Source organism: Aureobasidium subglaciale, assembly GCF_000721755.1.
Source record: "Aureobasidium subglaciale EXF-2481 unplaced genomic scaffold scaffold_0, whole genome shotgun sequence".
NCBI lineage: Eukaryota > Fungi > Ascomycota > Dothideomycetes > Dothideales > Saccotheciaceae > Aureobasidium > Aureobasidium subglaciale.
The window spans coordinates 924,576-950,835 of record NW_013566995.1 but is presented as its reverse complement, the minus strand read 5'-3'; the positions used below and the strand labels follow the sequence as shown (position 1 = coordinate 950,835).

At 51.1% G+C, this 26,260-nt stretch overlaps 13 protein-coding genes across 13 annotated transcripts; 7 read left to right on the top strand and 6 right to left on the bottom strand.

Annotated features, from left to right (window-relative positions):
* Positions 1 to 132: 132 nt before the first annotated feature.
* Positions 133 to 603, bottom strand: AUEXF2481DRAFT_135324 (uncharacterized protein). Its single transcript, XM_013493488.1, has one exon. It carries the CDS (start codon positions 421 to 423, stop codon positions 175 to 177), a length of 249 nt encoding a protein of 82 aa, XP_013348942.1. The 5' UTR covers positions 424 to 603; the 3' UTR covers positions 133 to 174.
* Positions 309 to 3,696, bottom strand: AUEXF2481DRAFT_75517 (uncharacterized protein). Its single transcript, XM_013493487.1, has 2 exons — positions 2,437 to 3,696; positions 309 to 2,386 (listed from the first exon to the last, which is right to left on the bottom strand). Exons 1-2 carry the CDS (start codon positions 3,255 to 3,257, stop codon positions 757 to 759), a joined length of 2,451 nt encoding a protein of 816 aa, XP_013348941.1. The 5' UTR covers positions 3,258 to 3,696; the 3' UTR covers positions 309 to 756.
* Positions 3,697 to 3,929: 233 nt separating this feature from the next.
* AUEXF2481DRAFT_135998 (uncharacterized protein) lies at positions 3,930 to 5,172 on the top strand. Its single transcript, XM_013493486.1, has 4 exons — positions 3,930 to 3,940; positions 4,001 to 4,216; positions 4,278 to 4,413; positions 4,467 to 5,172. Exons 2-4 carry the CDS (start codon positions 4,123 to 4,125, stop codon positions 5,077 to 5,079), a joined length of 843 nt encoding a protein of 280 aa, XP_013348940.1. The 5' UTR covers positions 3,930 to 3,940; positions 4,001 to 4,122; the 3' UTR covers positions 5,080 to 5,172.
* Positions 5,173 to 7,285: 2,113 nt separating this feature from the next.
* On the top strand, positions 7,286 to 9,871 carry AUEXF2481DRAFT_367 (uncharacterized protein; the record flags this gene model as incomplete). Its single annotated transcript, XM_013493402.1, has 3 exons — positions 7,286 to 7,586; positions 7,642 to 7,750; positions 7,804 to 9,871. 3 exons carry the CDS (start codon positions 7,286 to 7,288, stop codon positions 9,869 to 9,871), a joined length of 2,478 nt encoding a protein of 825 aa, XP_013348856.1.
* Positions 9,872 to 10,115: 244 nt separating this feature from the next.
* On the bottom strand, positions 10,116 to 11,488 carry AUEXF2481DRAFT_136075 (uncharacterized protein). The gene has a single exon (XM_013493485.1). It carries the CDS (start codon positions 11,050 to 11,052, stop codon positions 10,360 to 10,362), a length of 693 nt encoding a protein of 230 aa, XP_013348939.1. The 5' UTR covers positions 11,053 to 11,488; the 3' UTR covers positions 10,116 to 10,359.
* On the top strand, positions 11,210 to 13,639 carry AUEXF2481DRAFT_24759 (uncharacterized protein; the record flags this gene model as incomplete). Its single annotated transcript, XM_013493484.1, has 1 exon — positions 11,210 to 13,639. The coding sequence occupies one exon, from the start codon at positions 11,210 to 11,212 to the stop codon at positions 13,637 to 13,639; it is 2,430 nt and encodes an 809-aa protein (XP_013348938.1).
* A 2,979-nt stretch (positions 13,640 to 16,618) lies between these two features.
* On the bottom strand, positions 16,619 to 18,637 carry AUEXF2481DRAFT_61248 (uncharacterized protein; the record flags this gene model as incomplete). Its single annotated transcript, XM_013493483.1, has 1 exon — positions 16,619 to 18,637. One exon carries the CDS (start codon positions 18,635 to 18,637, stop codon positions 16,619 to 16,621), a length of 2,019 nt encoding a protein of 672 aa, XP_013348937.1.
* A 788-nt stretch (positions 18,638 to 19,425) lies between these two features.
* AUEXF2481DRAFT_24757 (uncharacterized protein) lies at positions 19,426 to 20,261 on the top strand (the record flags this gene model as incomplete). Its single annotated transcript, XM_013493482.1, has 2 exons — positions 19,426 to 19,976; positions 20,033 to 20,261. 2 exons carry the CDS (start codon positions 19,426 to 19,428, stop codon positions 20,259 to 20,261), a joined length of 780 nt encoding a protein of 259 aa, XP_013348936.1.
* Positions 20,262 to 20,587: 326 nt separating this feature from the next.
* On the bottom strand, positions 20,588 to 21,334 carry AUEXF2481DRAFT_61014 (uncharacterized protein; the record flags this gene model as incomplete). Its single annotated transcript, XM_013493481.1, has 1 exon — positions 20,588 to 21,334. One exon carries the CDS (start codon positions 21,332 to 21,334, stop codon positions 20,588 to 20,590), a length of 747 nt encoding a protein of 248 aa, XP_013348935.1.
* A 184-nt stretch (positions 21,335 to 21,518) lies between these two features.
* Positions 21,519 to 22,072, top strand: AUEXF2481DRAFT_24755 (uncharacterized protein; the record flags this gene model as incomplete). Its single annotated transcript, XM_013493480.1, has 3 exons — positions 21,519 to 21,545; positions 21,598 to 21,865; positions 21,921 to 22,072. 3 exons carry the CDS (start codon positions 21,519 to 21,521, stop codon positions 22,070 to 22,072), a joined length of 447 nt encoding a protein of 148 aa, XP_013348934.1.
* A 244-nt stretch (positions 22,073 to 22,316) lies between these two features.
* Positions 22,317 to 23,239, top strand: AUEXF2481DRAFT_24754 (uncharacterized protein; the record flags this gene model as incomplete). Its single annotated transcript, XM_013493479.1, has 2 exons — positions 22,317 to 22,602; positions 22,656 to 23,239. 2 exons carry the CDS (start codon positions 22,317 to 22,319, stop codon positions 23,237 to 23,239), a joined length of 870 nt encoding a protein of 289 aa, XP_013348933.1.
* A 75-nt stretch (positions 23,240 to 23,314) lies between these two features.
* Positions 23,315 to 25,316, bottom strand: AUEXF2481DRAFT_134859 (uncharacterized protein). The gene is made up of 6 exons (XM_013493478.1): positions 25,295 to 25,316; positions 25,102 to 25,239; positions 24,588 to 25,045; positions 24,358 to 24,532; positions 24,158 to 24,303; positions 23,315 to 24,058 (listed from the first exon to the last, which is right to left on the bottom strand). The coding sequence occupies exons 3-6, from the start codon at positions 24,939 to 24,941 to the stop codon at positions 23,390 to 23,392; spliced, it is 1,344 nt and encodes a 447-aa protein (XP_013348932.1). The 5' UTR covers positions 24,942 to 25,045; positions 25,102 to 25,239; positions 25,295 to 25,316; the 3' UTR covers positions 23,315 to 23,389.
* AUEXF2481DRAFT_71990 (uncharacterized protein) lies at positions 24,847 to 26,236 on the top strand (the record flags this gene model as incomplete). Its single annotated transcript, XM_013493476.1, has 8 exons — positions 24,847 to 24,973; positions 25,034 to 25,058; positions 25,114 to 25,239; positions 25,302 to 25,370; positions 25,421 to 25,776; positions 25,827 to 25,864; positions 25,921 to 26,066; positions 26,116 to 26,236. Exons 1-8 carry the CDS (start codon positions 24,940 to 24,942, stop codon positions 26,234 to 26,236), a joined length of 915 nt encoding a protein of 304 aa, XP_013348930.1. The 5' UTR covers positions 24,847 to 24,939.
* Positions 26,237 to 26,260: the final 24 nt, after the last annotated feature.

Sequence of the window (26,260 nt, the reverse complement as noted above, 5' to 3'; positions counted from 1 at the left end):
TCATATCAAGTTCCTCATTGTGCATCAACTCAAATTACACCTATCCCTCTCGTACCTACCATGTACAGTTACGGACCCCACGACTCTTGACCACTGGCTCCTCATCCCGTGCTTCGTATCGTCAAGCCTCGATATCTCGTGCCTGCCTTCCTGGACCAGACACAGCTTTCTTGGTTAGCTACGAGCGTCAGCAATCGAAGAGTCTCGTTCGTGACCCGAGTGTCGTTGGTAGCTCGAAATTCGCAACACAGCATCGCGACAATAGGCCGTGACTGGTGGGCACAAGCATTGACGCCAGCAGAAGGACTGCTGTCGCGGGTGTGGAGAGGACTTGAGTTGGTCGGAACGTGCGGACGAGGGTATATCACAACTCACGATCTGCACGAGGGACGCATTGGATGATGCAACACATCCACTCATCATCCACGATCAGTCAAACAGAGAAACTCTCGTGCACAAGACAAGGAACAAAGCGCTATATTGGTTTACTAGCTAAGCGATAATCCCTCACCTCTTCCCAGCTATCTCCTGGCATCATAGTCGAGCTTCTCAAAAACACCGAAAAGAAGCAACTCGCATTCGAGTGCTCAAGCACAAACCAAAAAAACTCCAAATAATGCTCTATTTTTAAAAGTGAGAAAGAACCAACTCCTTTATCCGCACTGGCGTAACAGAAAATCTGTATGAAGCCCCTTTCTCTTCGACCGAAAGCAAAAAGACACTCGTTGTGTACCTCTTCTGGTATGCCATGCCGGATCATTGTCCGCTCCTGGAGTTCTGACCATTACGCAGAGTGACCATTGAAGGCAAAGCATGGAATCCCTGTGCTCCAATACCAGGAAGTCTTCCCGAGGCCCCAGGCGAGTAAGGTGCGCCGTTCTGCTGCGCATGTGGCATTCTGTTCATGTCGAATGAATTGGTGGCTGCGGGTGGAGGGGGCTTGGCAGGCAATGAGGCTGGCGTGCCCCATTTGGCAATCGAACTCGGGGCGCTGTTGGCATTGTCTGAAGCTGGATTGGTACCAGGACGAGATGGCGTATTTACCTGTCTCTGCGAGTTCTGGAAGGGCATAGGGACATGAGGAGAGAAGACAGGTTGCGGCAGCGGGTGAGGCGGTCTGCTATTGTTCTGTCCAGCGCTTTGTCCACCATACGAAGACGCCTGTGACTGGCTAGAGTTCTGACGTTGAAGTGCTTGCGACCCAGGATAAGCCGAGTTGAAGCCCATGTTGTTGTGAGATACCATAGATGCGCCATAGTGAGGCTGGTAACCAGGGACGAAAGCCTGGCTCTGCGGATTGAAGTTGCCACGATTGAAAGCGCCGGCCATTGCCTGGTTCGGGTATCCCATATAGGCATCTGACATCTGCATTTGGTTCATTGGCACGCCATAGGAGTAGCCATGCGTTGCTGATACGTGACTCGCAGAAGACGGTGGTCTGCTGGCAAATTGTCCACCATAGTTGGGACTTCCCGGGTAGCCCGATTGATTTGGTACCATCTGAGGCCATGACGAATACTGCTGTTGCTGTTGCTGCTGACTATGAGGACCACCGTAACCATAGGGACCAACGGAGGGCGGAGAGGTAGGTCCGGTCTGTGTCTGGAAGGACATAGCTTGAAAGTCCGCGGAGAGATCATTGACGTTGTGCTGGCTCTGATGGTTAGGATCGTAACCAGAGTAGCCTTGTTGCAACCAAGGATAAGGAGCGGCCGGAGAGGACGTCATGGGACCGTAGACAGCATGATATGAGTTCTGCGGTGCTGAAGCTGTGGGAGCTCCGTTGTACATGCCAGGGGCACCTTGAGCACCTCCGGGGAATGCGGGGTAGTAGACCATGTTCCCGCCGTCAGGGGCGCCATTCTGCGGTGTCACAAAGGTGCTGTAGGCAGACCTGGCCTCAAAGTCGTCGTCACTGTTACTACGTTGCTTCTTGGGCTTCTTCTTTCCAGCAGCAGAGCTGGAGCGGGATTCGTCCTTCTCCTTAACAAGCGACATATCTTCTGTAGGCTTTGCCGAGCCCAGGATGCGCAAGCGGGCCAATTCATACCTCTGCTCACGTTGCTCACGAGTCAAAGGTTTGTTCTTGTCCGAGTCACCACTATCACCCCCATCCGAATTCGATTTGGAAAGACCATTCAGAGGTGCATCGCCACCACGGCGCAGGATCTTCATTTGAGGCGCAGCGGGAGGCGGTGTGTTAGTGGTGGTCGGCGTCATGGCAATAGCAGTCAGGGGTGGGGCAATTCGACAGTTAGGAGTTTTGTACAGACGAACAGCTGAGATGGAACCATCGACAGCATGACCCAAGATGTAATAGTCGGCCAATTTATGAGCAAGCATCCGGTAGAAAGAATTGCATTGAGGCAAGTCTAGAGAATGTTCACTGGAAAAGAGTCAGTTTGATGCTCGTCTCACATGTTCATGCCAACGTACGTAGGATCCTTGACAAAGTCAATGATGTCTTGTTCCAATTTGAGCACCCAGATTCTGTCCCTGGGATTACCGAGAGCTTCTATGAGCTTGGAATCAGGGGAGACGTCTTCGGGTCTGTCAGCATTGAGAGGCGGTTGGACATAGCCGGACAAAGTCGTACTGCCAGTAGGAGGCGGCACATAGAGAGTTCCGATAGGCGCGTTGGTAGTAGAATCAGGCCTCGATGTGGGCCCAGACTGTCGCAGCGCAGGTCCTCTGGATGTGATCTCTAGCAGCTGATCACGGAAAGCACGAGCGCCTGTCTCTGAGCCCAGTCGTGATCCGACGGCTGCAGAACCTGAAGGTGAATAACTGTCGTCGTCCTCGATAGCCAACACACTGGCACTATCGTCCGGTCTCAGCGACTCTTTCTCGTCCATGGCGAACGTGGTGACAGAGGCCACACTCTTCCCGTCGAGGCTGGGTGGTTTGGCCGAAGCATCCGAGGATGACAGCTGAGTATTGCTCTCGTCGGACGCAGCGGACAGAATTTGCGTGGTTAAGACAGGCGTCGTTTCGAGTCCATCTATCGAAGGGGCCTTCGGAGACTCATTTGAGGGAGAAGGAATAAGTTTTCTTGGTATAGCGGGTGAGACTGTTGCGTCGTTGCGAGACGGCAGGTTGATCTGATTGCTGGCGTCATCATGCTGGAGAGGTTGTGCGTCTCCAGAAGTAGCCAGCTGTTGATGGTCAGCTGAAGGAAAGCTGTGGCTCTGAGCAGGAAGATGCGCGTTGGCAAAAGTCCGTCTCGCTAGGGACTGGTCGGTGGAAAGAGCGTCCATAATGTCTCCAAATAGTGCGAGCTTTGTCGAAGTAATGGAGGAGTGCAAATTGGTTGCGGACGGATGACTTTCTTCTCCACGGAGAACAAGAGGATGAAAGAGAAGCAGAGTTTCTATGCAGTAAATCTCAGGAAACCGGAGGCTCAAGGAAAATGGTCAAGAGTAGAGGCAGGGATGCTGGCATGGTGGTAGGTCGACATGAAGGAAGAGGTTGTTTGACACGGCTTTTTTTCCAGGACACAACAAAGACAGGCGCTGGGGTATTTGCACCTGGCAGACCGAGATGCGCAGAGAGCGCAGAGCAGTACGGCGAATCCGAAACAGCGCCGACGAGCGCAGTACTGGGGTGTTGTCGCCCGGGATTGCGACTCTTGTGGTTGAAGAGAGCAGAAAGGGTGCACCGTCGTCCAAGGCTAAAGAGACCAAATCGCTCGCAAACCAAAGCCAAGCACGAAGCCCGTTTCTCTTGCCAAGCACGCCTTCCTTTCACGCTTCTGCACCCTGAGTACAGAGACAGAACGAATAATATTAGCTCTTAGAAATAGAAAACACCGAGAGCCGATCACAATGCGACTCTCTCCAAAGATCTACACATCGCTGAATTGTTCGCTGCATCCGCGTGACCACTCGGAGTAGGTCTGCTAGCTCACGCCGTCCCAAAAAGCCATGATTCTACCAAGTCGGCAAGCGCGACCCTGGACTTCATAACCTCGACCCTGTCTTGGCTTACATCTGCGCTTTAGCAAAATAATGACTGCGTGGTTCCCTCACTGTCGCTCTACCAACCACACGGATATTCGCTTGTCGCATCACTCTTGACGCCCTGCTACGACCACATCGATAGGCTTCCATCCATTTGCGCGCCATGAATCGCTACAGCAGGCCGGGTTTCGTCGGAGGCGCATCGTCATCCAATAGGGCATCTGCAACCACCGTTTGCCAGAAGTGTTTGAAGAAGGGTGAGCGCATGCTCTGCGTTTGACGCTTTCACATCAGTCCCATCTTCTCACACGCGCATAGGTCACTACAGCTACGACTGCAAGGCGCAAGCCCAAGAAAGACCGTACATCTCGCGTCCCAGTCGCAGTCAACAGCTTCTGAATCCAAAGCTGAAGCCAAAGCTCACGAATATTGCGCCGACACCTACCGACCAAGAGTATGATGTTCACTCCCACGAGATTCTTGTTTCCGCCATCTGACTCGATGCAGGAAGTCAAGCACAGCCCATGTGCCTGCCAAAGAGAGGTCGCACAAACGTTCGCTAGACAACATGGACGACCATAGACCTTCGCGCAAGCGCACACGCTCCGTATCGTCATTCTCATCAGATTCCGTCTCGACCATTTCAACTCGCTCTCCCTCTCCGGATCGCTCGAGAAACAGGCATGACGCAAGACAGGATCAAGCAGCTTCAGCTACAGAAGGTGCTGGAGATAAACGAGGTCGCCCTTCGAGCTCGGCTTCCGATCAAATACAATCTCACGACATCCAAGGCCGTAACACTCGCATGCGCAGAAACTCAAGAAGTCCTTCGGAACGTGGACGAAGGAGAGGCAGATCTGCAAATTCAGAGAGACGGATGCGGTCCGCTTCCGACCACAAAATTACTGTCACAGACGCCCCCATCCGAAGACTAGAATACGATGGTCAATCCATGTTGGGACATCATAACGATGTGCGGGCCGATTACAACCACAACCACAACAATAACGCTCGAGACCAGGACCGCGAGATGAAGGATGTGCCTGGAAGTGGGGAGCGCCCTAGGTCTCTGAGTCCGTTCAGCAAAAGGGTTGCCTTGACGCAAGGCATGAACAGATGAGGGTCTTATCACCTTATGCCCGAGTCCACCAGCAAGGACAACCACAAGTCACGAGCGTGGAAGTTGAAAATTTGAAAGGCCCCATTTTGAGACGGCACGTCCTAGTGCTATTGCTGCTTTCCTTGCGACCATCCAGGGTCAGTATGCAACAATACGCAAACAGACACCTCGAGACGAAGTACACTAATGACCATCCATCCGCCCCACGCCTTAGGGCGTACGCGAAGCCATGTCGAATTACGTCTCACTGGTGTGGTCCATCGCCTGAATCGCACACCCTTCGTCCTCCACTTGGAAGAGACCAGCCAGTGGGGCTATGTGTCGGTTTGCGACTCTTCTGGCTACATAGCACATTAATTGCAACGAGACCAATGAGAATTCAGATGCATGAACTACGCATTCTATCCGCCTGATTCTAGTCCTAGATCAAACAAGCACCGTGGACCGCGGACGGCGTACAGTGGGGCCGCCGCATGGAAACCCTTGAACACGGTAAGTGTGCACACGACATGGAATTCGGCACGTGCTTGAGACCTGTCTTCTGCTTGGTCGGCCAGCGATATATCTATCCACTCTGGGTGTCTCTGTCAGCTCCGAATAGTTTGCGAAGTTCCATGCGACCGTCATAGGCTTTCGATACGGATCGTACTGCACATCTCTGCAAGCCTTTCGGGACGTCGGGTGAGAACGGGGATCTTCTTTTGTGCTGCAAGGTCGAAGTCACTCGTCCTGTATGCGAAAGGTTCATTGTTGATACTGGAACAGATTAAAGTCGTGCAACTTCGCGGACTGCCCCCAGAAATTCCATGTTTGTTTTACGTTTTGTTGCTTGTGCTGAGTCATTGGTTGCCTCGATGACATGGGGGATGTGTCGGAGCCAACCCAGTTGTGCTCAGATACTTCGTCTGCTCCACTGCAGACCAAATAGCCGAACTGACCGTGAACCGCTCCCAAGAGGTCTGTGAGCAGGTCAGAACACTTGCGGGGGGCTTTGACATGGGCATGGGGAACATCATTGGAGCTGCTTGCTCAAGGAACGCCGTCTCTTTATGTAGTTTGTCAACGACCTTTTATAATGTTCACTGCGCCGCTATGAAGGAAGAAAACGTGAGATCATGTCGCGACGATCGTGCCGATTTGTAGGATCGCTCAGTCCGCACTACATGCAAGGTTCAGGGCAGGACGCAAGCCACATGTTCCTTCGCGGCAGTCGCGAAGAACTGCCCCAAGGATCTGGGCCTTAAGAACAAATCTCGACGCTGTCTAAGCTTGTTTTGTGCGAGATCATGACTTCCAAACTCGAGTAGAGTCTCTCGTTCAGGTTCCCAATCCTCCTTCACTCGTTCGAGCCGAAGATGCGGTAAGCAATAAATTAAACAAAGAAATGTCACTATGCTCGAGACCAATATCCTGGCAATCACAGCAAGGATGCGATGGCTGCCACTAATTCATAGCCCCGCTGCATGATGCATCTATCCGGCTTCCCTGTGAGTTGAGCCTTGGAAGACCTGCCATGCCATGCCATCCATCTGCGTGGAAAGGAACCCGGAAAACAGACGTTTGTCAACCTTGATCCTGATACCTTGTTTTGGCTTCTTGCGGCGACACAGAAATCATTAGCTCAACAGTTCAACAGCCTGTTTGACAACGCAACTGACCTCGGTCGGCTCGGCGATGCCTAAAAAGCTAAGCACGAACCGGGTTACAGAGCCCGAGATGGAGGTCAGCAGTGTGGAGCAGTGACATTCACATCATCAAGGAGCAGAGAATTCTCTGATGCGCCAGGTGGATGCTACTCTAGAACACGTTGGTTGAATTGGGAGAGCACAATTGGGGGAGCACGCGAGCTCTTTCCTAACGTTGGTGAGCTGTTCATTGTGGAGCAGCAGTTGTCTGTGGCGCCCCGTTTTTGCGCGGATCCAAGAGGAGGCCTTAGCGTCTTGCCAATTCATCGTCAGCGACAACCAGGACCCTCAAAAGCAATTCCCTGCACTTCGTATCCATACAAACCCCAGAGCCTCTCTTACTCGCATTTATCCGTATCCAAAAGCTATCCATTGTCCCGCCGGTTGCGCCTCTTCCAAACACTTGACCTCGCCGTGATTGACACAGTCGCTTTGTTGTCTCGCTGCTTGTTTACTCCGCAGTCCGTCGTCAACGTCAATCTCACGGATCTCCACCCCGCTGCTTTGCTTCGGTCGTCATTATGAAGTATGGCGCGACTCTTCGCCAGCACTCAATCCCTGCATGGGCGCATCGTGAGCAACTACAGTCTCAATCGCATCTTGCACTCACTGACCCGACAGACAACATCGACTACGACGATGTGAAGCACTACATCAAGGAGAACACCACCGCGGGAAACGGAAACAGCATCTCAATTCCTGGAGCTGTCGACGTGCGAGGCAAAGAACTCGAGGATAACCTCTTTGGCATCTTGCAACAACAGCACCAGAGAATCAGCCTGTTCGTAAGAAGCAAGACAGGCGAAATCGAAAGGCGGCTGGGTGAGTGATAAAGCTACAGACTGCAATTTACGACAGCATAAATTGACGGCGCCAGACCACCTTCGCAAGCAGACCACGTCCCTGACGTCCAGACCTACCGTCAATGGCCGCATTCCCGCCAAGCGCCTCGAGAAATATGGAAGACTCGAGGGGGATATTCTCAAGTGAGCCTCCCTGTTCAATCAAGCACGCAATACACTACTGACGTTCTTGGCAGAGCTGGGGACGAGTTGCAATGCCTTTCTCGCTTCTCAAAGGCCCAGCAGACGGCCTTCCGCAAGCTGTTGAAGAAGCACAAGAAGTGGACCGGTTCCCTGGAACTCGAGACCGAATTCAATAGACACGTTCTCGGCGACCCTAACAGCTTCACAAACATCGATATGGATCCGCTGTACACCGAGTACGAAGAAACACTCTCGGTCCTACGAACATTGTATCACGAACACATAAGCGGGACGTCACGCAAGCGTGAGGAGCCAGCCGAAGTCCAAGGTGGATCAACACAACTCCGCTCAATTATCGATAGACAATCGCCGGTTGAATTCGACTCATACTTCTCCACACTACCACTCGGACGCGATGGCAAGAATGCTGTGTATTGGGTCCACCCTGACAACATTGTGGAACTGCAGATACTGTTATTGCAACATGCTCGCTCATTCGCAACGACTCGCATACAATCTCCAAGCACATCTTCGCCCGCTCTGTCTCGTCACAACAGTATCACATCTTCAATGGTCAGAAGGAGCAGCATCGCTGCAGAGGCCGATACAACCGTTATCGTTGCCGATGACCTAGAAAGTTTTGTTGCTCACCAAAGCTCGTCCACATTTGAGCAACGCGAAGAGAAGGCGAGTGGCTTGCTTCAGGAAGCTGCTGTTCACGCAAGATGGGCAAAAGGATACGACGCTGTTGTGACGGCACGCCTTAACAGCCAGGAGATCCAAACAGTCTCGATCAAGCGTAAGAACATCTCCGCCATTCTCGAACCATCCACTACATCCCTACTCAAGACGACTCCTGGGGACAAGGCCACCGACGCTGTTGAAAGGATACGCGCTTGGGTTGGCCAACATGAGGCCATCAAGCCTCTCACTACCATTGCTTCGAACAGAACTCGCTTTGCAGAAACCGCTACTGATTCGAGCGGGTTCATTCTCGCCACTCTAGACAAAGGCATTCGTATGAGAAAAGCCGAGCTTTTGACCACTACCCTCGAAGATACATTTTCACACAACCTGGACCCCGAGTTCCCCTTTGCCGTCCTCCGCGTTCGACAAGAAGGCTTCAAGAACAGCACACTTCTCAGGGTCTTGGATCAAAGTCACCTCGTTGAACGCGTGCGTGGCTTCTCGCTGGAATATCACGCAGTGTGGTACTGCTGTCAACCTGAGAATGTGGTTCCGCCTTTCTGGGTACCTTTGATGCAAAAAGACATTCGCAAAGTTCCTACAGCAGCGAGCCGACGCAGAGCTTATAACAACGATTCTAGCTACGGCTCGCAATCTACTACGCCTCAAATGTCGACCTCTAACGGATCAGTTGGTGAGCACACTGGTGACCTGACCGCCGTAGAAGATCACTCGCCCGTCAGAATCAAGATTCCCGATCAACTCCAGACTCCTCCGCTCAGCGCTTTCCGCAAGAAGCGCAAGTCGGCATACGAGAGAGCTGGCAGCGCCTTGCCAAAGCAACAATACTGGAATGAGTTCGACAACCCGTCTGACTCTGATGACGAGGGCGCCTACGTCTTGTACATCGATCCTAACGAGGTGTCATCTGCTACCAAGGCTTGGCGCCGTATCCGCAGTCTCTGGTCTCCTAAGAAAGTGTCTGACCAGGAGTCCCTGCTCGGTCATGGCAGTACTGGCGAGCCCGACGACACGCTCACCTCTTCTGACGAGGAGACTGCAACACCAAGGCGCACCCAACGTCGATCCTACGGCACCCTTGGTCATTCTACCAACCACGTGGCTCCATACGATACTCAGATACAACAACAATCTGATTGGGTGCCACAACTCGCTGCAACATGCCTAGTCGCATCTGTCCTCTTGCTCTGTATCGGCTACATATTAGTAGCTACAGGCAAGAGGAAGCTGGCTTCGGAGGTTGATGCAGGAGTCATTCTGGCAGTGGCTTCAAGTCTCGCCTTTGCCGTGTCGGGGGTTGGGGCCGTGTTCAGCAGAGGCACGCCCCGCTGGCCAATCGCAACTTTGGTCATTGGCACTTTGGTTGTAGATGTCGCAGCAGCAAGTACCCTGCTAGCTTGGGCATTCGGCTAAGTCGGTTGCGCCTCTCTCGTTTTCTTATCTTTTCTTTCCCTTTCTTTCCTTGTAGTTTTTTCACTTTTCCTTGGTCTCATTTCAAGCTGTGTACAAGTTTTGAGTCGCTCTCACGCTTGTTGTCATTTCGGGGAGCGGGCGTATTGCTTTTTGCTTTGCCGTGAATTTTTAGGATACCACCATCGTTGTTGCGAAGTTTTTTTTGGGGACTGCAGGACAATTCCAGGCAGTTGTACGAAGCTGGATGAGAAAAGGATGACCTTGTTGTTCTCTGTAATTATCTAAGTAATTAACATCCGTATATAAGTAGGCCACTGCCAATAAGATAGCAGTGCACTAGCCGGGCGTGTCTGCAAGCCTCTCCTGATAATTTAGTGAGACTTCTTTGCCGTAGCATGTCTAGGAGGTGAGCAGTGGTCAGTCGTGATATGTGACCAGGCGACGACAGAAGGCGATGTGTTTGGTGACAAGTGACATGGATTGACTGGTCAGCTGCCATCCAAGAGGTCGGCTTGAGCTTCCTCTTCCCTCCTTGCCTCCTCTACATCCTCCTTCTCCCTCAGATTGGTGGCTTCGAGCAGCTCTGCGCCTTCCATGCCGACGGCTTCCCCCTCGTTGTTTGTCACACCGCTGGCCTTTCTCTTCTCAGCCTGTGTCGCAGCGATCCTTTGACGCACCAACTTCGCAATAGCATTGTCGGTGCGAAGATTTAAAACATGCAGCTTGCGGTCCAGATCACGCTTCAAGTCCCAATTGGGCTTCTTGGGCTGCAGCTTGAACAGATCCAGAGGTTTGTCTTGAGCTTCCTCTAGAGCTGCCTGCTTTTTTGTTGCTTCTGCCAACTCTTGAGCTTTCTTTTCTAGAGTGTCGCCTTGTGCTGAGGGATCATTTTCGAAGCCGAGTTTTGGGGCGCGTGTTGTGGCATCATAGTTACGACCTGAAAGGATGATTGAAGAGACGTCTTCGAGCTGCTGAGTGGGGTCTTCTGGTGCGAGAGTGTTGTCATTGGCATCTGTAGGTTCTGAAGGTTGTTTGCGCTTGAGGGATTTGAGAGCGGCCAGACGGGCTTTGCGGTCCTCGGCGGCGTTGGACAGGTTCCCAGACATGATGACTAGGGCTGAAAGATGTGGTTTGTAGTCGGACGAGATTGGTGTTAGGTGATTGCTGTCGATGGAAGTCATCGCAAAGTTGCTTGAGCGTGGTGAATTCGAGCAAACAGATCAAACACCAAAAAGTCGGGGATGGCGGCGTGGAAGTTCGGGGGTCTTTGTGGATTATATTACGAGTATTGTACCAACATCCAGCACTCACAAGCCTTTGCCCCGTCGATGCCCGCCTATGCCACGATGCGCCGCCCGACACGTCAAGCTTGTGGCCGAAGCTGAGCAACTCGCCCTGCCCTTCCTAGCACCACGACTTTTTCAGCCATGGCCGACATCCGTGCCGCATTCCTCCTCGATCTCTCAGACCAAGTCCTTCTCGACCATTCGCTGTGAACGTGCGAGACAGACCAGATCGAACCCGAGACAGACCAGGTCGACTCCGCCGAAATACGAAAGTGCTCGGAGCCTCCTGGCTCAGCAATGGTACGAGAGTGCCATTGCTCCTTTAGAGGGAAATGAGTTTTATCAGCACGAGCACGTGAAGGATGGGAACAAGGCCCCAGAAGTCTCCCAGAAGGCGGACCCGGAAGCCTCTGTCCCGAAGAAGCGCACTCTACGCCGTACAGAGGTTCAAAAGGCCTACTATCAGCGATGGTCTACATCTCTAGCTATTGTCAAGTCTCGCTGGACTGTCGCTAAGCAGGACTCTACTGTCAGGACCAAATGGTCCACGTTAGGCAGACCCGTACGCCGGAAACCCCGGGAGCAAAACGTCGAGAAGGAAGATAAAGAAGAACTGGTCTTTTCTGCTGATGGCAACACTCTGTACTGGAACCACCATTTTGCCAAACTGAACGCCCGTCATGACACCCGTCTGAAAGACGACTACACTCCGAGAACAACTCCCAATCTCAACTATCATTCGAGGAAGTGGGCCACTCAGATACTCAATGCCAAACAGTTCAAGGACCAAGAAGAGCTGGCGAAACTGCTTGGTGAGCAATGGCGCAGGAAGTGGATGCATGCTTTGCTCTGGACACTGGCCAACTCTGCCGACGATACAATTCGCCTGTTGGAACTTACACATGTTGCTCCGTACATGCCAGCTGCATACATTGCCGATTCCTTGAGCTTTGTTGTTGGTCATTTCCACAAGAATGCTCTGTCGGACGACACTCGCAAGCGTCTTGTTCGCGTCATTTGCACCGTAATGGAGCGCCCAGGCACTTCCCCACTTCAAATAACCGGTAATACCTTTCGTAAATTCTTGCAGTACTGCTCCGAGGAGGAAGTCCTAGAACTCTTCTCTACTGTCGCCGTGAGTGGGACGACCCTACATTGGAACACGCGTCTACACTTCTCCACATATCTGGCTCACCACGATCGCTTCGATCAAGCACTGGATAGTCTTCTCGATGCTGTCTCGGATGGAGCCGATGTTAGATCTCAGCAGTTTGAGAGTTGCTGTGCTACCATTCTTCGAAAGGCCGCCAAGCAGCCTGATGGTCTTCGTGTCAGTCTCCGCCTGGTCCAGAATCTGTCTGACATCGGAGTTCAGCTCAATGTCCAACTCTGTAACATAGTCATGCTTAACGCTGTGGAAGCCGATGATCTCAAGACAGCTTTCAGTATTTACAACTCTCTCGTCGACAACAATTTACGAGCTGACAGGTACACTCACGCTATCCTCCTCAAGGGCTGCAAAACTACCATCGAGGACTCGGATACTCTGAATACCACAATCCGCCAAGCGATCGCCAATGTCGAGGTACGACATCTCCATGTTGTCGCGACCGAGATCATCCATTGTCTAGCCTTGCACCATTTCCGAGTCGACCCGGAAAATGCTTTCTCCACCATTTCGGAAGCTTACACCCAGCTGTTTGATGCCTCCGATCTGATCAACCTCGGAGTGTTGTCAAAAACTCACGAAAACACATCCTTGGGCAGGATGAAGCCTACTTTACCCGTTTTGGGAATCATGATTGGAGCATACGTTCGCCACAGCATCCAGTCGAATAGCAACAACCTGCGTCACATATACGACATGTACAGAAGATGGCTCAATCTCTCTGAGCATTGTATAAAACCCTACGTGACTCTGGCCAAGAACGATCACGTCACAAACTCATTCTTACTGGCCTTCGTCCAAGAGCCGGCCGGTCTACCGTATGCCGCCGAAGTCATCCGCGACATGCAAAAACCTCTGCCAAACGACTTGCCACGAGCAAAGCCGACTGTAAGGTCCTGGTCAATCTTCCTACACGGATTCGCCAAACATGGCAAGATGGAGCTGGCGGAACAGGTGCTCACGTACATGCGCCAGCGGGAAATCACACCGAACGAAGTCACATGGAACTCTTTGCTCGGTGGATATGTAAAATTGGGCAGGTCGGAAGAGGCAGTACAGACATTTGTGCGGATGCGAGATGAAGGCTTCGAGGCCGATGAGGTGACGCAACGTCATTTTGGCAAAATCAAACTTGACAACGTTAGCTCGGGTGCTTGGAGGAGCAACGTTCAGAGCCAACAAGCAGTGAAGCAGGATAATCAGAAGCAGCAGGAAGCAGCTCAACATGAGGCACAGAAGACGGAGACTCATGTAGATGATAAGGCCGACAGCACAAACGAAGTCGTCGATGGAGTACATGCGCTGAGCGTATGATCAAACTCGAAGTGTAAGTAGTAAGAATAATCTTTGTACATATGGAAGCAACCTCCCTCACTTTTCTCCACTTCACTTCACTGCACTTCACTTCACTTCATGCGCGCCTGTGGTTGTTGTCGTTGGGCCTGTGCTCGCGTGCGTCCTTGCGTTACTCTAACATCTGCTTTGTTTCACACCACACACATCAACTTCTGGTAAATTCTTGCTTGTCAAGGTCTCTACTACTTCATTACCCCCTCATACCTCTTGGACTTCAAACAGTGTCGCCCTACGAATGACAGGCTGTCACTGGCATGTCTTGCCGAGACGATGCGCCACGCAGTCTGTAAAGGGTCGGGCACTATCCTGGGCCTACGCGCCTTCAATAGCGTTTAGGAAAGTTTTCACGTGGGACCGTAGAGGTATGTTGATCTTTACTCTCGCCTTTTCTAACAACTTTCTGACTTGGGGTAGGTTCTGCACTACATTGAAACAAATCTCCTTCATTGTCCCATGACATGGAGGAAGCAAGAGCTAAGAGAGCTCAAGCGGGACCGTTGAGGTATGTTGATCTTTTTCTGAGTGTTGTACACTTTGCTGACTTCTTCTAGGTCTTGCACTACATTGAAATGTACCTTTACGGCATTGCAGGGTGCAAGCAATGCTAGACTGTCCATCTGGGCATGCTTTTTGGTGAGTACCACACTGTCCACCCACTACAAGTCACTAACGCATACTGAAGATATTGGTCATTTCGTTATCGATCGACATCTGTAGGTGTCTTCTCAAACACTACGACGTTATGTCTACTATTGTACGTCAAATGCAGTGGGCGGTCGTTGTTCACTCAAGGGACCTCACTTGGAACCATTCGTGTGGTTCCGTTTAAGTTAATTTACAGAAAAAGTCCAGACAAGTTCTGGCAACATTGGACAAGACTCGCCGCCTTCTTCTGCGCGCAGGAAGACAAAACAAGATCAATCTCTTGTATCGCTGTCGACTCACCCTGGTAAGTCTCAAACATATCCCTCTACAGAGGTAATCACTGACTGTTTCTCAGATGTCGATTGGCCATGCAGGTTAACCGACTGCATAGAAGCGACTGTGTTCTCGCGCTTCGGCCAAACAGTAATGTCAAGGAAAGGCAGCTCGAGACCACTCAGGTCATGCTCACCGATATGTTCTTAGAGACACATGCTTTTCAACCACCGCATCTTCAATTCTTGTGTGGGTGCTTTTTCCAAACAAATCCAGCGCGTCAAAATACTATGCAGCTGCACAAAAGCGATTGTGCTCTTGAATGTTGATAAAAAATCACTGTCAACGAGAGGCAGCTCAAGACCTCGCAGATCATGCTCACCGATATGTTCTTAGAGACACATGCTTTTCAACCACCGCATCTTCAATTCTTGGTGGGTGCTCCTTCAACACAAATCTAGCGCGGCAGCGTTGGTCATCTAAACTTTCTGCCATGGCATCTCGACCCCTGATCGAGTCGATTGCCTGATCATGTGCCGTCGAATCTTTCGTCGGTTACCTCTTCAACACTGTTTTGTAGGGTATCCCTGCATCACTCATTATCTCACTCTGGTAAGACGTACCTGGCACTGTCATACATGCCCACCACTAACATTCCGTCGCAGTGCACATCTTGTCATCAGCGACCAGGCCTAGACGTCAACACACCAAGCAAATGGATCGACTGCATAAGAGCGATTGTGCTCTTGCGTATCGATGAAACATCACTGTCAACGAGAGGTAGCTTGAGACCACGCAGGTCAAGCTCACCGCTGTGTTCCTATAGACCTGTGCCTCTCAACCCTCACCTAGCGCGGTAGCGTTGGTGATACATCAAACTCCAAACTTCACTCATCTTCAATCATTGTTTTGCAGGGTACTCCGGCATCACCCCATCTTTCATCTTGGTAAGACACGCCTACCTGTTCCACTCGAGTTCAACACTGACGTTTCTTCCCAGTGTATAAATTGTCGTCAGCGCTTGTCATGAGTCCGAGATCAAACGATGAGCTCGTCTGCCTCGCATCAAAGACCACCGCGGTCAAATGGAGTCGAGTAACATTGATCAACTCAAGTCAAGAACAATGACAAGCACCAAAAAAGACAACTTTACACACACAACTCAATTTTTATTATCATGGAACACATCAGAGCACAAAAAAGCAAATAAGCCATAACGAGGACGGCAACAGATGCCTAGTCATGGACAACAAAAGCGACTTGGTTGCGAAAGCTGAAAGCCAAGGCCAAAGCCAAAGGAAAAAGTGAGGATGGTATGGAAACATGCCTAGCATATCGCCTTGGAACTCCATCTTGTGGACGCGCAATATGGCTCGGGCTGGGAGTAGGAACGGAGAGAAAAGCAAGCTTGAATGTTCGGCAAGGTAAATATAGTGGACTGCAGCCATGTAATCGAAACCAACATTCATGTCATACGTCTGTTTTATGGTGACATTGTGACTTGAATGCCACAAAGTGAAAGAGGTGCTGTGCATTCCTACAGACAAACTATCCTAGAACACACGAACCAGCCAACTGAATCAACTCATCACCCATTGCCAGAATAGATGAAGCCAAAATAATATTTCCCCTTCACCCACCAGTCTTCAGACCAGTAGAAGCAATGGGGCGAGAGAGAATATTAGGGAATTGCGGGAGAGAAAGTAGGATGAAAGAAAGAAGAATGGCTGCGATGGAAGAGAGGTATTTATGGAAGAGATGAGAGACTTGCTTACATAAGTAGAAGGTCACCGGAATCCACGGCTGCCTATCTCGGAGATGTGGGATGGTGGTTATTTACTCAATCTTACTCGTGGCAAGCGGGATAGGACGTCACAAGGGAAGGGATGGAAGCTACCCACGGACGTTTGGGGAAAGCGACATGATAGAAAGGAACACCGAGAATACTACTGAGAGTAGCGAAGAAGTATGGGTAATAGTGATGTTCTATTTCAACTCTTATTCTCAATCATCGTTTCATCATACAAAGTCAAAGGTATCACCACCTTTATCCCTCAACATGGCGCCAACACGCTTACTTCCCACAACACGCTCCAATTTCAAGCCATCCCATTTCGAAAAAATGGTCCTGACAGCAGCTTCAGTAGGATCTAATCTACCTTCAGCAACCATGGTGCCCAAAAAGCCCCTGACCACTTCGGTGTAAAAGATAGGATTCTCGGGCAGTGAGTAGAAGACTACCCTTCTTACACCCTTAAGCCTCAGTCTGTGGAAGTGGTGTGCGCGGCCAGTGTAGAGCAGTACAGTGTGGCGGCCGGAGAGGAAATGACTGCGTGCACGTCGTTGATCGGGTACTGGTGTATATTCGCTGATGGCGCCGAACGAGATATGTTGCGTCTCATTCGAGTTGGCAAAATAATTCCTCACACGTACAAAATCGAGATATGAGGGGATGAAAAGCAAGATGCCAGGACCACCTTCTGCGGGTTTCGGTACACGAAGCAGGGAAGGTAGGACGGCTGTGTTGAAGTACTTGAAGCGGGCGTCTGGGTCGACGGGAGGTGAGGCGGAGTCGTACCGAGAAAATGTCTGTTTCATGCCTTCGAGATCAATGTCGCCGATTACGCCTGGGTAGAAGGGTGCGAGCTTGGCTTTTCCGGCAATGTTGAGCATGTGTGCATTGTAGAGGCGGTTGAGCTCAGGGGCTACATATGCCGAGAAGATGATGGTTTGGCGAAGGTGTTTTGCTTGGCCGTCGAGGTAGTAGTTTCGCACACGACTGAAGTCGCAGCCATGTGCATCTTTGGGTTGGAGATTGAGATGTTGGAAGACAAAGTCTACGTGGTCCCAGTTTTGCATGAGCATTGCGTCTGCTTGGTCGACGATGCAAATTTCGATCGAGGAGAGGTAATCACTGTCGGCCTTCTTGGGGTCGGTATGCTCGATGATACGACGTAGACCGAGGGGAGAAGCAAGGATGATGTCGGAAGCGTAAAATTGGGAGAAGAACTTGATGGTCTTGCGGGTGAACTTGATGCCTAAACGGAAGTCATTGTCGTCGTTTCCCTCGAACAGCTCGAGGAAGTCAGCAGGGTGTGTGTCGTCTTCAGCTCCAAACTTCAACTCGTCTAGTACGAAGCCGTCTTCGAAACGCTTCTTGTTCTCTTGCTGTTCAGGCTCGCAAAGAGCAATCAGCGCGTCAATGTATTTGGCGGCTGCACTACGGGTTTCCAGCAGGACGAGAACCTTGGGTCGTGTGAAGCCTTGGTCACGCAGTTCAAGGTCAGCATCAGCCTCTGCTGCTGTCAAACGAGAGTTGTTCTTCAGCACACGATCGCGTCCCTTGTAGACATGGTTGAGAGCATGCAGGGCAGCCATGTGCCTGAGCTCAGAAGCATTATCCACCGTCCTGGCACCACATAGCACATCCTGGTAGGCGTATAGTGAGGGAGCGATTGCCTGGCCCAGCTCGCTGAAGGTACCAATGTGCTTCGCTGCCGGTTCGCCGATACGTTGTTTTAGGTTGAGTTGCGAGACGGATTTAAGCGGCTTGCGTGATGATGGAGCCGCATTTTCGGGGAGCGTGATGGTAAGACTGCCGTCCTTGAGTACCTTGAGCTTTTCCGAATGCCACTGGTTGTCTGTGATGGACTTTAAGCGTTTTGTAAGGTCATTGTTATCCGGGTTGGCGAAGTGTTGGTCAAAAGGATCAGTCGGATCCTCATCCTCGTCATCAACGAGCTCTTCTTGTTCCACTTCAACGTCGCTACCGTCGTCCTCCTCTGCTTGTTCGTCATGTTGAAGATCTTCTTGACTTCGCGAAACGTCGGAGGCATCGTCCGAATCGTCGTCTGAAGCTTCGCTCTCTTCCTCGTCATCACTCTCATCCTGAGGGGCCTCCTCGATCTTTCTGCGTTTACGACGGGGCTCGTCTGCCTCTTGTTGGAAGGATTGGAGTAGGGCGTTGTATGCGCGGGTTTTGGAGCTGGCTGCGTCTTCGTCGTCGCTTCCAAGGGATCGGGCATCCTGGTCGTCCATAGATTCGTCGTCGGCTTCGCTCTCGTCGTCGCTGTGGATCAAAGGCTGGTTCTCAGGTTCGTCGATTCTGCTCGTGCGGAACTCGCTCCTTCCAAATCTGTTTCCTCCTCTTCCACCTCGGCCTCCTCTTCCTCCACGACCACGATCGAATGCTCCTCTTCCGCCACCTCGTGGACCACCTCTTGAACCACCGCGACCACCAAAGCTGCTGCCACCACGTCCAGCAAAGCCACCTCGACTTCCTCCTCTTGCGCCGCCTCTTGCGCCGCCTCTTGAACCACCTCTTGGACCACCTCTTGAACCACCTCTTGAATCACCTCTTCCTCTGAAGGGCGCCATTGTGAGCTGTGAGAATAAATTTTAGTGTTTCAAAAAAAGTTCGAGGACTCATTTGTTAAGTCCGATCGCCGTTCAGCGTGTCGCGACTTGGCGGGAAAAGCCGAGCGTCCGAAAAGTTCAGCCTTTTCCCACAACGACAGGGTGCTCGAGTTAGACGACGGCAAGCTCATATCGCAAACGCAATCATGGCCCAAGACTCATTCCTCCACCTTGCCCGCCCTCTGGGCCCCGTTCAAATCGGCACCCAGCCCTCGACCGCTCCCCTGAACGTCAGCGTCCAGCCCCAGGCCATTTTCGCTATCCTCGACCACTCGCTCCGCAGACCCCAGGACCAGGAACGTGTTATCGGCACTCTTTTGGGTGTTCGCTCAGAAGATGGCACAGAAGTCGAGATCCGCAACTGCTACGCCGTGCCCCACACAGAGACCCAGGAGCAGGTCGAGGTAGACATGGACTACCAGAAGCAGATGCTGCAGCTCCACCTTCGCGCAAACCCCAAGGAGGTCCTCCTCGGCTGGTACGCCACCTCTTCCGACCTCAACACCTTCTCCGCCCTCATCCAGAACTTCTACGGCCAGCAAGGCGACGGCACCTGGCCCCACCCCGCCATCCACTTGACCGTCTCCACCGTGCCCGGAAAGGACATCGAGGCCAAGACCTACATCTCTGCCCCCGTCGGAGTCACCGCCGAGCGCGCTGCCGACAGCTGCTTGTTCATCCCCGTTCCCCACGAGATCAAGTATGGAGAGGCTGAGCGCAGCGGTCTCGAGCTGGTAGCAGGAGCAAAGGACAGAGAAGACCGTTCGCAGATGCTGCAGACCGACATTGAGTCACTGGAGCGCGCCATCGAGCAGGTTCTCGAGATGATTGAGCGTGTCTCCAACTACGTGAGCGAGGTCTTGGACGAGGAGGCCGAGCCAAGCTCTGCTTTGGGTCAATTCCTCATGAACACTCTGTCTCTGGCCCCCAAGGTCGATGCACAGGACATCGAGCGCGACTTGTATGTGTTTCTTCTACTCGTCTCTCATTTGTCATTCGCTAACCACATTTCCACAGCAACAACCACATCCAGGATGTTCTTCTCGTCTCCTACCTTGCCAACACCATCCGCACACAAATCGACCTGTCAAACCGTCTCGCTACTGCTGCTCTTACCATGGGCACTGAGACAAGCACCACCCAAGAGTCCGGCCAGAAGGGCAACCAGAACCAAAAACGCGGCAACAACAACAATAACAACAACCAGGACCGCCGCCAGCAAAACCGCTCCACCACCGAGGCCTAAACGTTCATACCCACAACGTCTTAAGTTCATCCTCGAAAACCACACGCCCTTTCATGTTTACTTTAAACTCTTTCTTTGTTCAATACTAGCGCAAAAGGGGCATCTCTCAATCTACTAAAAGCTGGAGTTGAGTTGTTATGATGACGGCTGTCTTTTTCTTCTCACTGGAAATCAGAGTCACGGCAGTGATGGTGTGGGTTAGCGGCATCGAAACCGGCATTGCATTCCGTAGAGGCGAAGGCTAGAAGAAATGATCCAATCCAAAAAAGTAAAAACTTCACGGTCTGCGGTCTATGATCTTGGAGATGCTTGTGTTGTTTGTGATTTTATCGTTTGATAGCTGCGGTGGTACCAGAAGCTTCTACATCCAGGTATTGCCGGACGATGGCAAGAATGTCTTTCCACTCGCGCATGGCACCTGCTCCTGTGTCACCACAAGCCAGTTCTTTCTCAACAGGTCTGATGAGTCGGATCCAACCTCCAGAATCTATACCCCATTCTTGCTCTAGTACAGCAGCTTGCTTCTCCGTGACAGGATGTGCCCACATGGCAGTGTTCATGGCTGGAGCAACCAACAAGGGCTTCTTCCCTGTTGATGTACGTAGTGATGATGGTAGATTTGGCCGTCGAGCATCCAGTATAGCAGTAGTATCCCAAGCACGTACCACAGACATGACTAAGCTGTCCGCCATGCCAGCGACCATTTTCGCCATTGAATTAGCAGAAAGAGGAGCTATTATCATTATGTCTGCCCAGCGTCTGAGCTCGATGTGCAGAATGTCTGCACCGCGAGTCCATGGTTGAGACCACTCATCCTCGTCTGTGTAAACAGCCTCAAGGTTGGGTATCTTGAGGAGTGAAGATACAGAAGGCTGTTCTGCGGATTGTCCTTGGAGAAATTGACTGGCCGAGGAGGATAGTATCAATCGCATCGATATGTCATGGTGGGAAAGAGCTTCAATAATCAGAGGTATCTTGATTGTAGCGACTGAACCAGTGCATGCCAGCAAAACATGAGGCCGACCGTCAATATGATGATCAGACGCACGTAATGTCGTTGGTTGTTTTGACATGTTGATGATGCTCCTAGAAAGAAATGTTTCTACAGTTGATGGTCGGAGTTCGGGAGTGTTTACCGAGTCATGGCGGGAGTGATGCTTTGAAATGATTCTGCGTCATTGGCTGCCGAGTGGAGAGTCTCGCTGCGACAGTCGCAAAGTTGACCTCATTGACTATTCACATCAGTCACAAATAACAATGGCAGCCAGATCAGCAGCATCAGCGGTATGTCGCACACGCTCACTCTATATTCCCATGCTCATACGTCGTGCTACAGGTCTTCCGCACCGCTTTCCGCCCTCGCCACAACCCTCTGCTCTCTTCCCGATTCGCTTCTCTGCAGACGCGTTTCTTGTCGCAAGAGACTAGACAGGCCATCGACAAGGCTGTTGAGTCAGCTCCCGTCGTCCTGTTCATGAAGGGCACCCCCGAGATGCCTCAGTGCGGTTTTTCAAGAGCAAGCATCCAGATCCTCGGCCTGCAGGGTGTCAACCCGGCCAAGTTCACTGCTTTCAACGTTCTCGAGGACGAGGAGCTCAGATCAGGTTGGTCACGAAGCTCTACCCCATCTGTGGCCGCATGCTGACTCGTAGGACACAGGCATCAAGGAATACTCAGAGTGGCCCACCATTCCTCAACTCTACGTCGACAAGGAGTTTGTTGGTGGAACCGATATCCTGATGTCAATGCACCAGGATGGCTCATTGGCCAAGTTGCTCGAGGAGAAGGATGTTTTGGTCCCAGCAGAGTAAACTGCCAGTGGCAATGTAAATAACCCTATCTCTTAAGAGGTCTGTATCATCAGCCTGTACACTAATTAGCAGTGCTCATCTTTGCCTTCCTGTCTGCCTTGTTGCGCGTGAATCTTTTGACTTCAAATAGGAAGGTGCGACTGTCAAGCGTAACTTCTACCTAACCTTGCCTAAACCGACCAAATGAATTTCGCTCGCTACCGTGCTCTGACCTACCCGTACAACCATCACGATAACCGCGATCATGACAGCAGCCACAAATCGCCGTGGTCAAACTTCCACATCCGTCCACAAGAAGGCTACCCACTTCTCCGAAGACAAGAAGGACAAGAAGGACAAGAAAGACAAGAAAGAAAAGAAATATGTCACGACCAATTCCATCTTCAAGACCGGTCCCCATCGAATCCGCAAGCGCGTCAGAGACTCCCTCAGAGATAAAAGATCTGGTTTGGGCAAGAGCCTTCTTCGCCGTGAACTCTCGTCATCTCCTCCACCAAGGAAAAGATATACTCTCGCCGATGAGTCCAATGGTATGTCACTTGCGACTCGTGACACCCATGAATGAACGCTGACACAAGCTCAGAGGTGCTCAACAACTACAGAAGTCATGTCAGCGAAGCCAGCGAACAGATGATAGCGCTTGCCTATGACGACCTTATCCAAAAGCTGGAGCAAACCACGCTCGCACCGGACGGACTGAGCACACGTATTGCGGGTGCCATCGAAGCCGCCAATAAGCTCTCTACTCCACTGGCTGATGAGCTGGTCCGTATCAACTTCAAGGACACCAAGGGTGTGGTCATTCGCAAGGAAACAATCCCCATCGGCGACACGGTCACAAAATTTGAACAGATACTTCAGGACAAGAAGAAGGATCTCGAGACTCTCTGGAAGGAATGGAATGATGTTTGCCAAGCTATTGCAGAGACGGGCGCTGAGATTCTCCATGAGCCCACTTTCCCGTCGCAGTTTGGTCTCGAGACTGTAGAAGGTCGCTACAGTCCGTCAGCTCACACCAATATTGAGGTCGAGAGTCTTCGCAGATTGATCAAGAGAGAAAGCGAAAAAGCGTACGAGGACCTCGATCAAGAGGCAAAGGACAGTGTTGCCGCACACAAGGGCTACACGAAGTTGTGGCATGACTTCATACTTGAGCAGAGTGCTTGAGTCCTGCTTTGAATTCTAGAAGGGCCGTAGGCTCGTCCTGATCTCCACACTGACGTTACTATCATCATCATCAGCTAGCTCGAACTTATGCTCTTCGTTGTCGGTCGCTCAATTCCGTCTCCAGAGTAGCTCAATATGCATAGTCATACACTAGAATTCTATCTCATACAGCCCCTCTGGAGTCGACGGTCTTCCCAATATCACCGAAGCCTTTCCCGCTTTCAGATCCATGACGATGTTAAACAGCGTACCCGAATGGTTACCTTCCTCCTCCGCCCGGCAAATAGCATAAGGATAATTCTTCTCATCCTTGAAAAGTGCTTGAACCTCTCCCATCGTCGGCTCATCCCCCAACTCATCACAAATCTCCCGAATCCTCTTGATCCTAAATTTGCTATCCTCCAACCAAACCGTATCCGTCACCCCCGGATGAGGAACAAGATAATGATTAGAATGAAACACCTGCCCCCTTTGATTAACCTCCAACTTTTGCAAATCTGCATAGCTCCACTCCAATCCTACACTACCTCTTGCATCTGCAATCAACATGTGGCAGGATGATGCTATACCGTATTTTTCCAAAGATGCCACGGCGTCAGCGCAGGAGGTGCTTTCTAGTACTAGGCGTAAACCGAGGTGACAGGGCATACGAGTGGCTGACATGCCTTTTGCTCGAATGGCGTTTAGACATACTCCTACACCTGCGGAATTCATGCCGATTTTACCGATGAGACCTGCTTCTGTTACCATTTTTATGACGGGTTTGGAGGGTTGTTCGATGGTGAGGAGGATGAGGTTTTGTTTTTGTTCTGTCATCCACTGGAATTTGTAATGTGTTAGTCATGATTAAAGGTGAGAGTAAAAGAGAGAGAGAGAGAGAGAGAGAGAGAGAGAGAGAGAGAGAGGGGAAATTCTTACATCCCAGTTTTGAGCAAGGATACTAGAGTCTTTGTGGAACCAGGATAGAGCGGTGCAGCCGTCGCTGAAGAGACCAAAGTTTATCTCTGTGCGTACGTTTAGGGCTATGATATCGGCGAGTGTTTTGCCGGCTCCTTCTGCTATGCCTTGTCGTTGTGTCAGTCAAAATCTGTCCGTTCTTCGTGTTCGATTCGATATACCTCTCATCTCCTCTAGATACGCAGGCCAGTTCTTCTTGATCACAGGCTCGAATTCCATGGCTGTCTCTTGAACTTTCGGCCATGACAGTTTGACGTTTTGCTGAAAGAGATTGGTGTAGAAGTTTATGCTGCCTTGAATTTGGTTCTTCGCTTGTTGGCCATGTTGATATCCTATCTATACCGTAGTTCAGTATACCGAGCAGAGTTGACATTCGTCATACTGTACCCACCTCGTATGGCGAGCCTTTGCATGTGATTTGAAGCATAATGACAATCTGTGCTTGAGATCTCTCAGACACGATTCTGTTTATGTATGTTTGGATAGATTGCCGATAAATGCTTGGTAGGAGGCAGTCTCGGGCAAGGGTATGGTTAGAGGCGGGGTCGAAGTGATAGGCGAGCCAAAAGAGGAAGCTATTTTGCCCGGTCCTACCTGGACTGCGACCCCTCTTTATAGCACAGTATATAGCAGCTGAATTCAAACTGGATTTGAGTGTATAAGCACTCGCATCGCCAAGTCCTCGTATTGTATATCTTTCGTAGACGTCATTTAGCCGAACCACATTGTCACGTACCACCAGCATGGGCAAGAAGAGAGTCTTGGTCGGCTATGGCGGTGAGTGTACCGAGTCATTTCCGATTCCCTACCAGATACGGGTCGATTGATGTACGATAGTCGACGTCGATGCTGTAGCCGGTTGGTGAGTCATCCTTGAATCGAGGCTTCAGAAAACACAAGCTTACTTGATCCATCAGGATCAATACCAAAGACGGCAGCGTACAAAATGGTACCAACGTGTCTCGAGGCATTTTTGGAGCCACCGTTGGTCTTGACAGACTACTCAAGCTGTTTGAGAAACATGATATAAAAGCAACTTTCTTGTGGGTTTTCCAAAACAGGTTCGTAATCGAGATGACCCTGGCTGATATGATACATACCAAAGTACACCCGCCCACACCGTCGAATCGTTTCCAAAGCAATTGACCAAAGTCAGAGATGCAGGCCATGAGATGTGAGTTGATTCAGGCAGTCAAAATCAAGTACGCTAATTGAACACACAAGCGGCCTTCATGGCTACACCCACGAACATATCTCCGGCCTATCAGCCTCGCAACAAAGAGATGTGCTCCAAAAGTCCATCGAAGTGCTGACTACGTTTACTGGGAAGAAACCTCAAGGCTACACAGCTCCAGCCTGGGATACAAGTAAAGAGCTGATGCCTTTACTCGAAGAATTCGGCATAGTCTACGATCATAGCTTTATGCATCATGATCTGCAACCATACTTCGCACCAGACTCCAGTCATCAGTGGGTGGAAACCAATCTGGCAAACGAAGCCGCGACATGGATGTCGCCAATGACAAGGCTCAAACCTAGCAAGATTGTCGAGATTCCTGCGAACTGGCACGTGGATGATTGTAGGTCGAGCTTCAAGGAGGGCAAGGACGATGTAGCTGACGTGATACAGGGCCGCCTTTGCAACCCATGCCGGGAAGAGCTGGAACGGTATTTTGTTCCCATCCACCATGCAACACGTATGCGAGACTGACAGCTGCATGTAGCATGGATTCGTCAGTACGCACGAGCTGGAGAAATTATGGCTCGAGCAATTCGACTTTGCATATGAAGAATATGACAGCTTCATCTTTCCAATGTCCATACATCCGCAAGTCAGTGGAAAGCCACAGGTCATCAAGATGCATGAACGGTACGTCCCCTTTGAACCGAGTACGAGCATCACCACTGATGTGTTCTAGTATCATCAACTACATCAACAAGCATGGAGGAGTCGAATGGATGTCTTTCGCAGACATGGCAAAGGAGTTCCTGGAAGGGCGAATCGCAGGGGTTGAGATTGAGGGTGGAGCAGAGACCTGAAAGCGAGGGAAAAGAAGGTAGTGT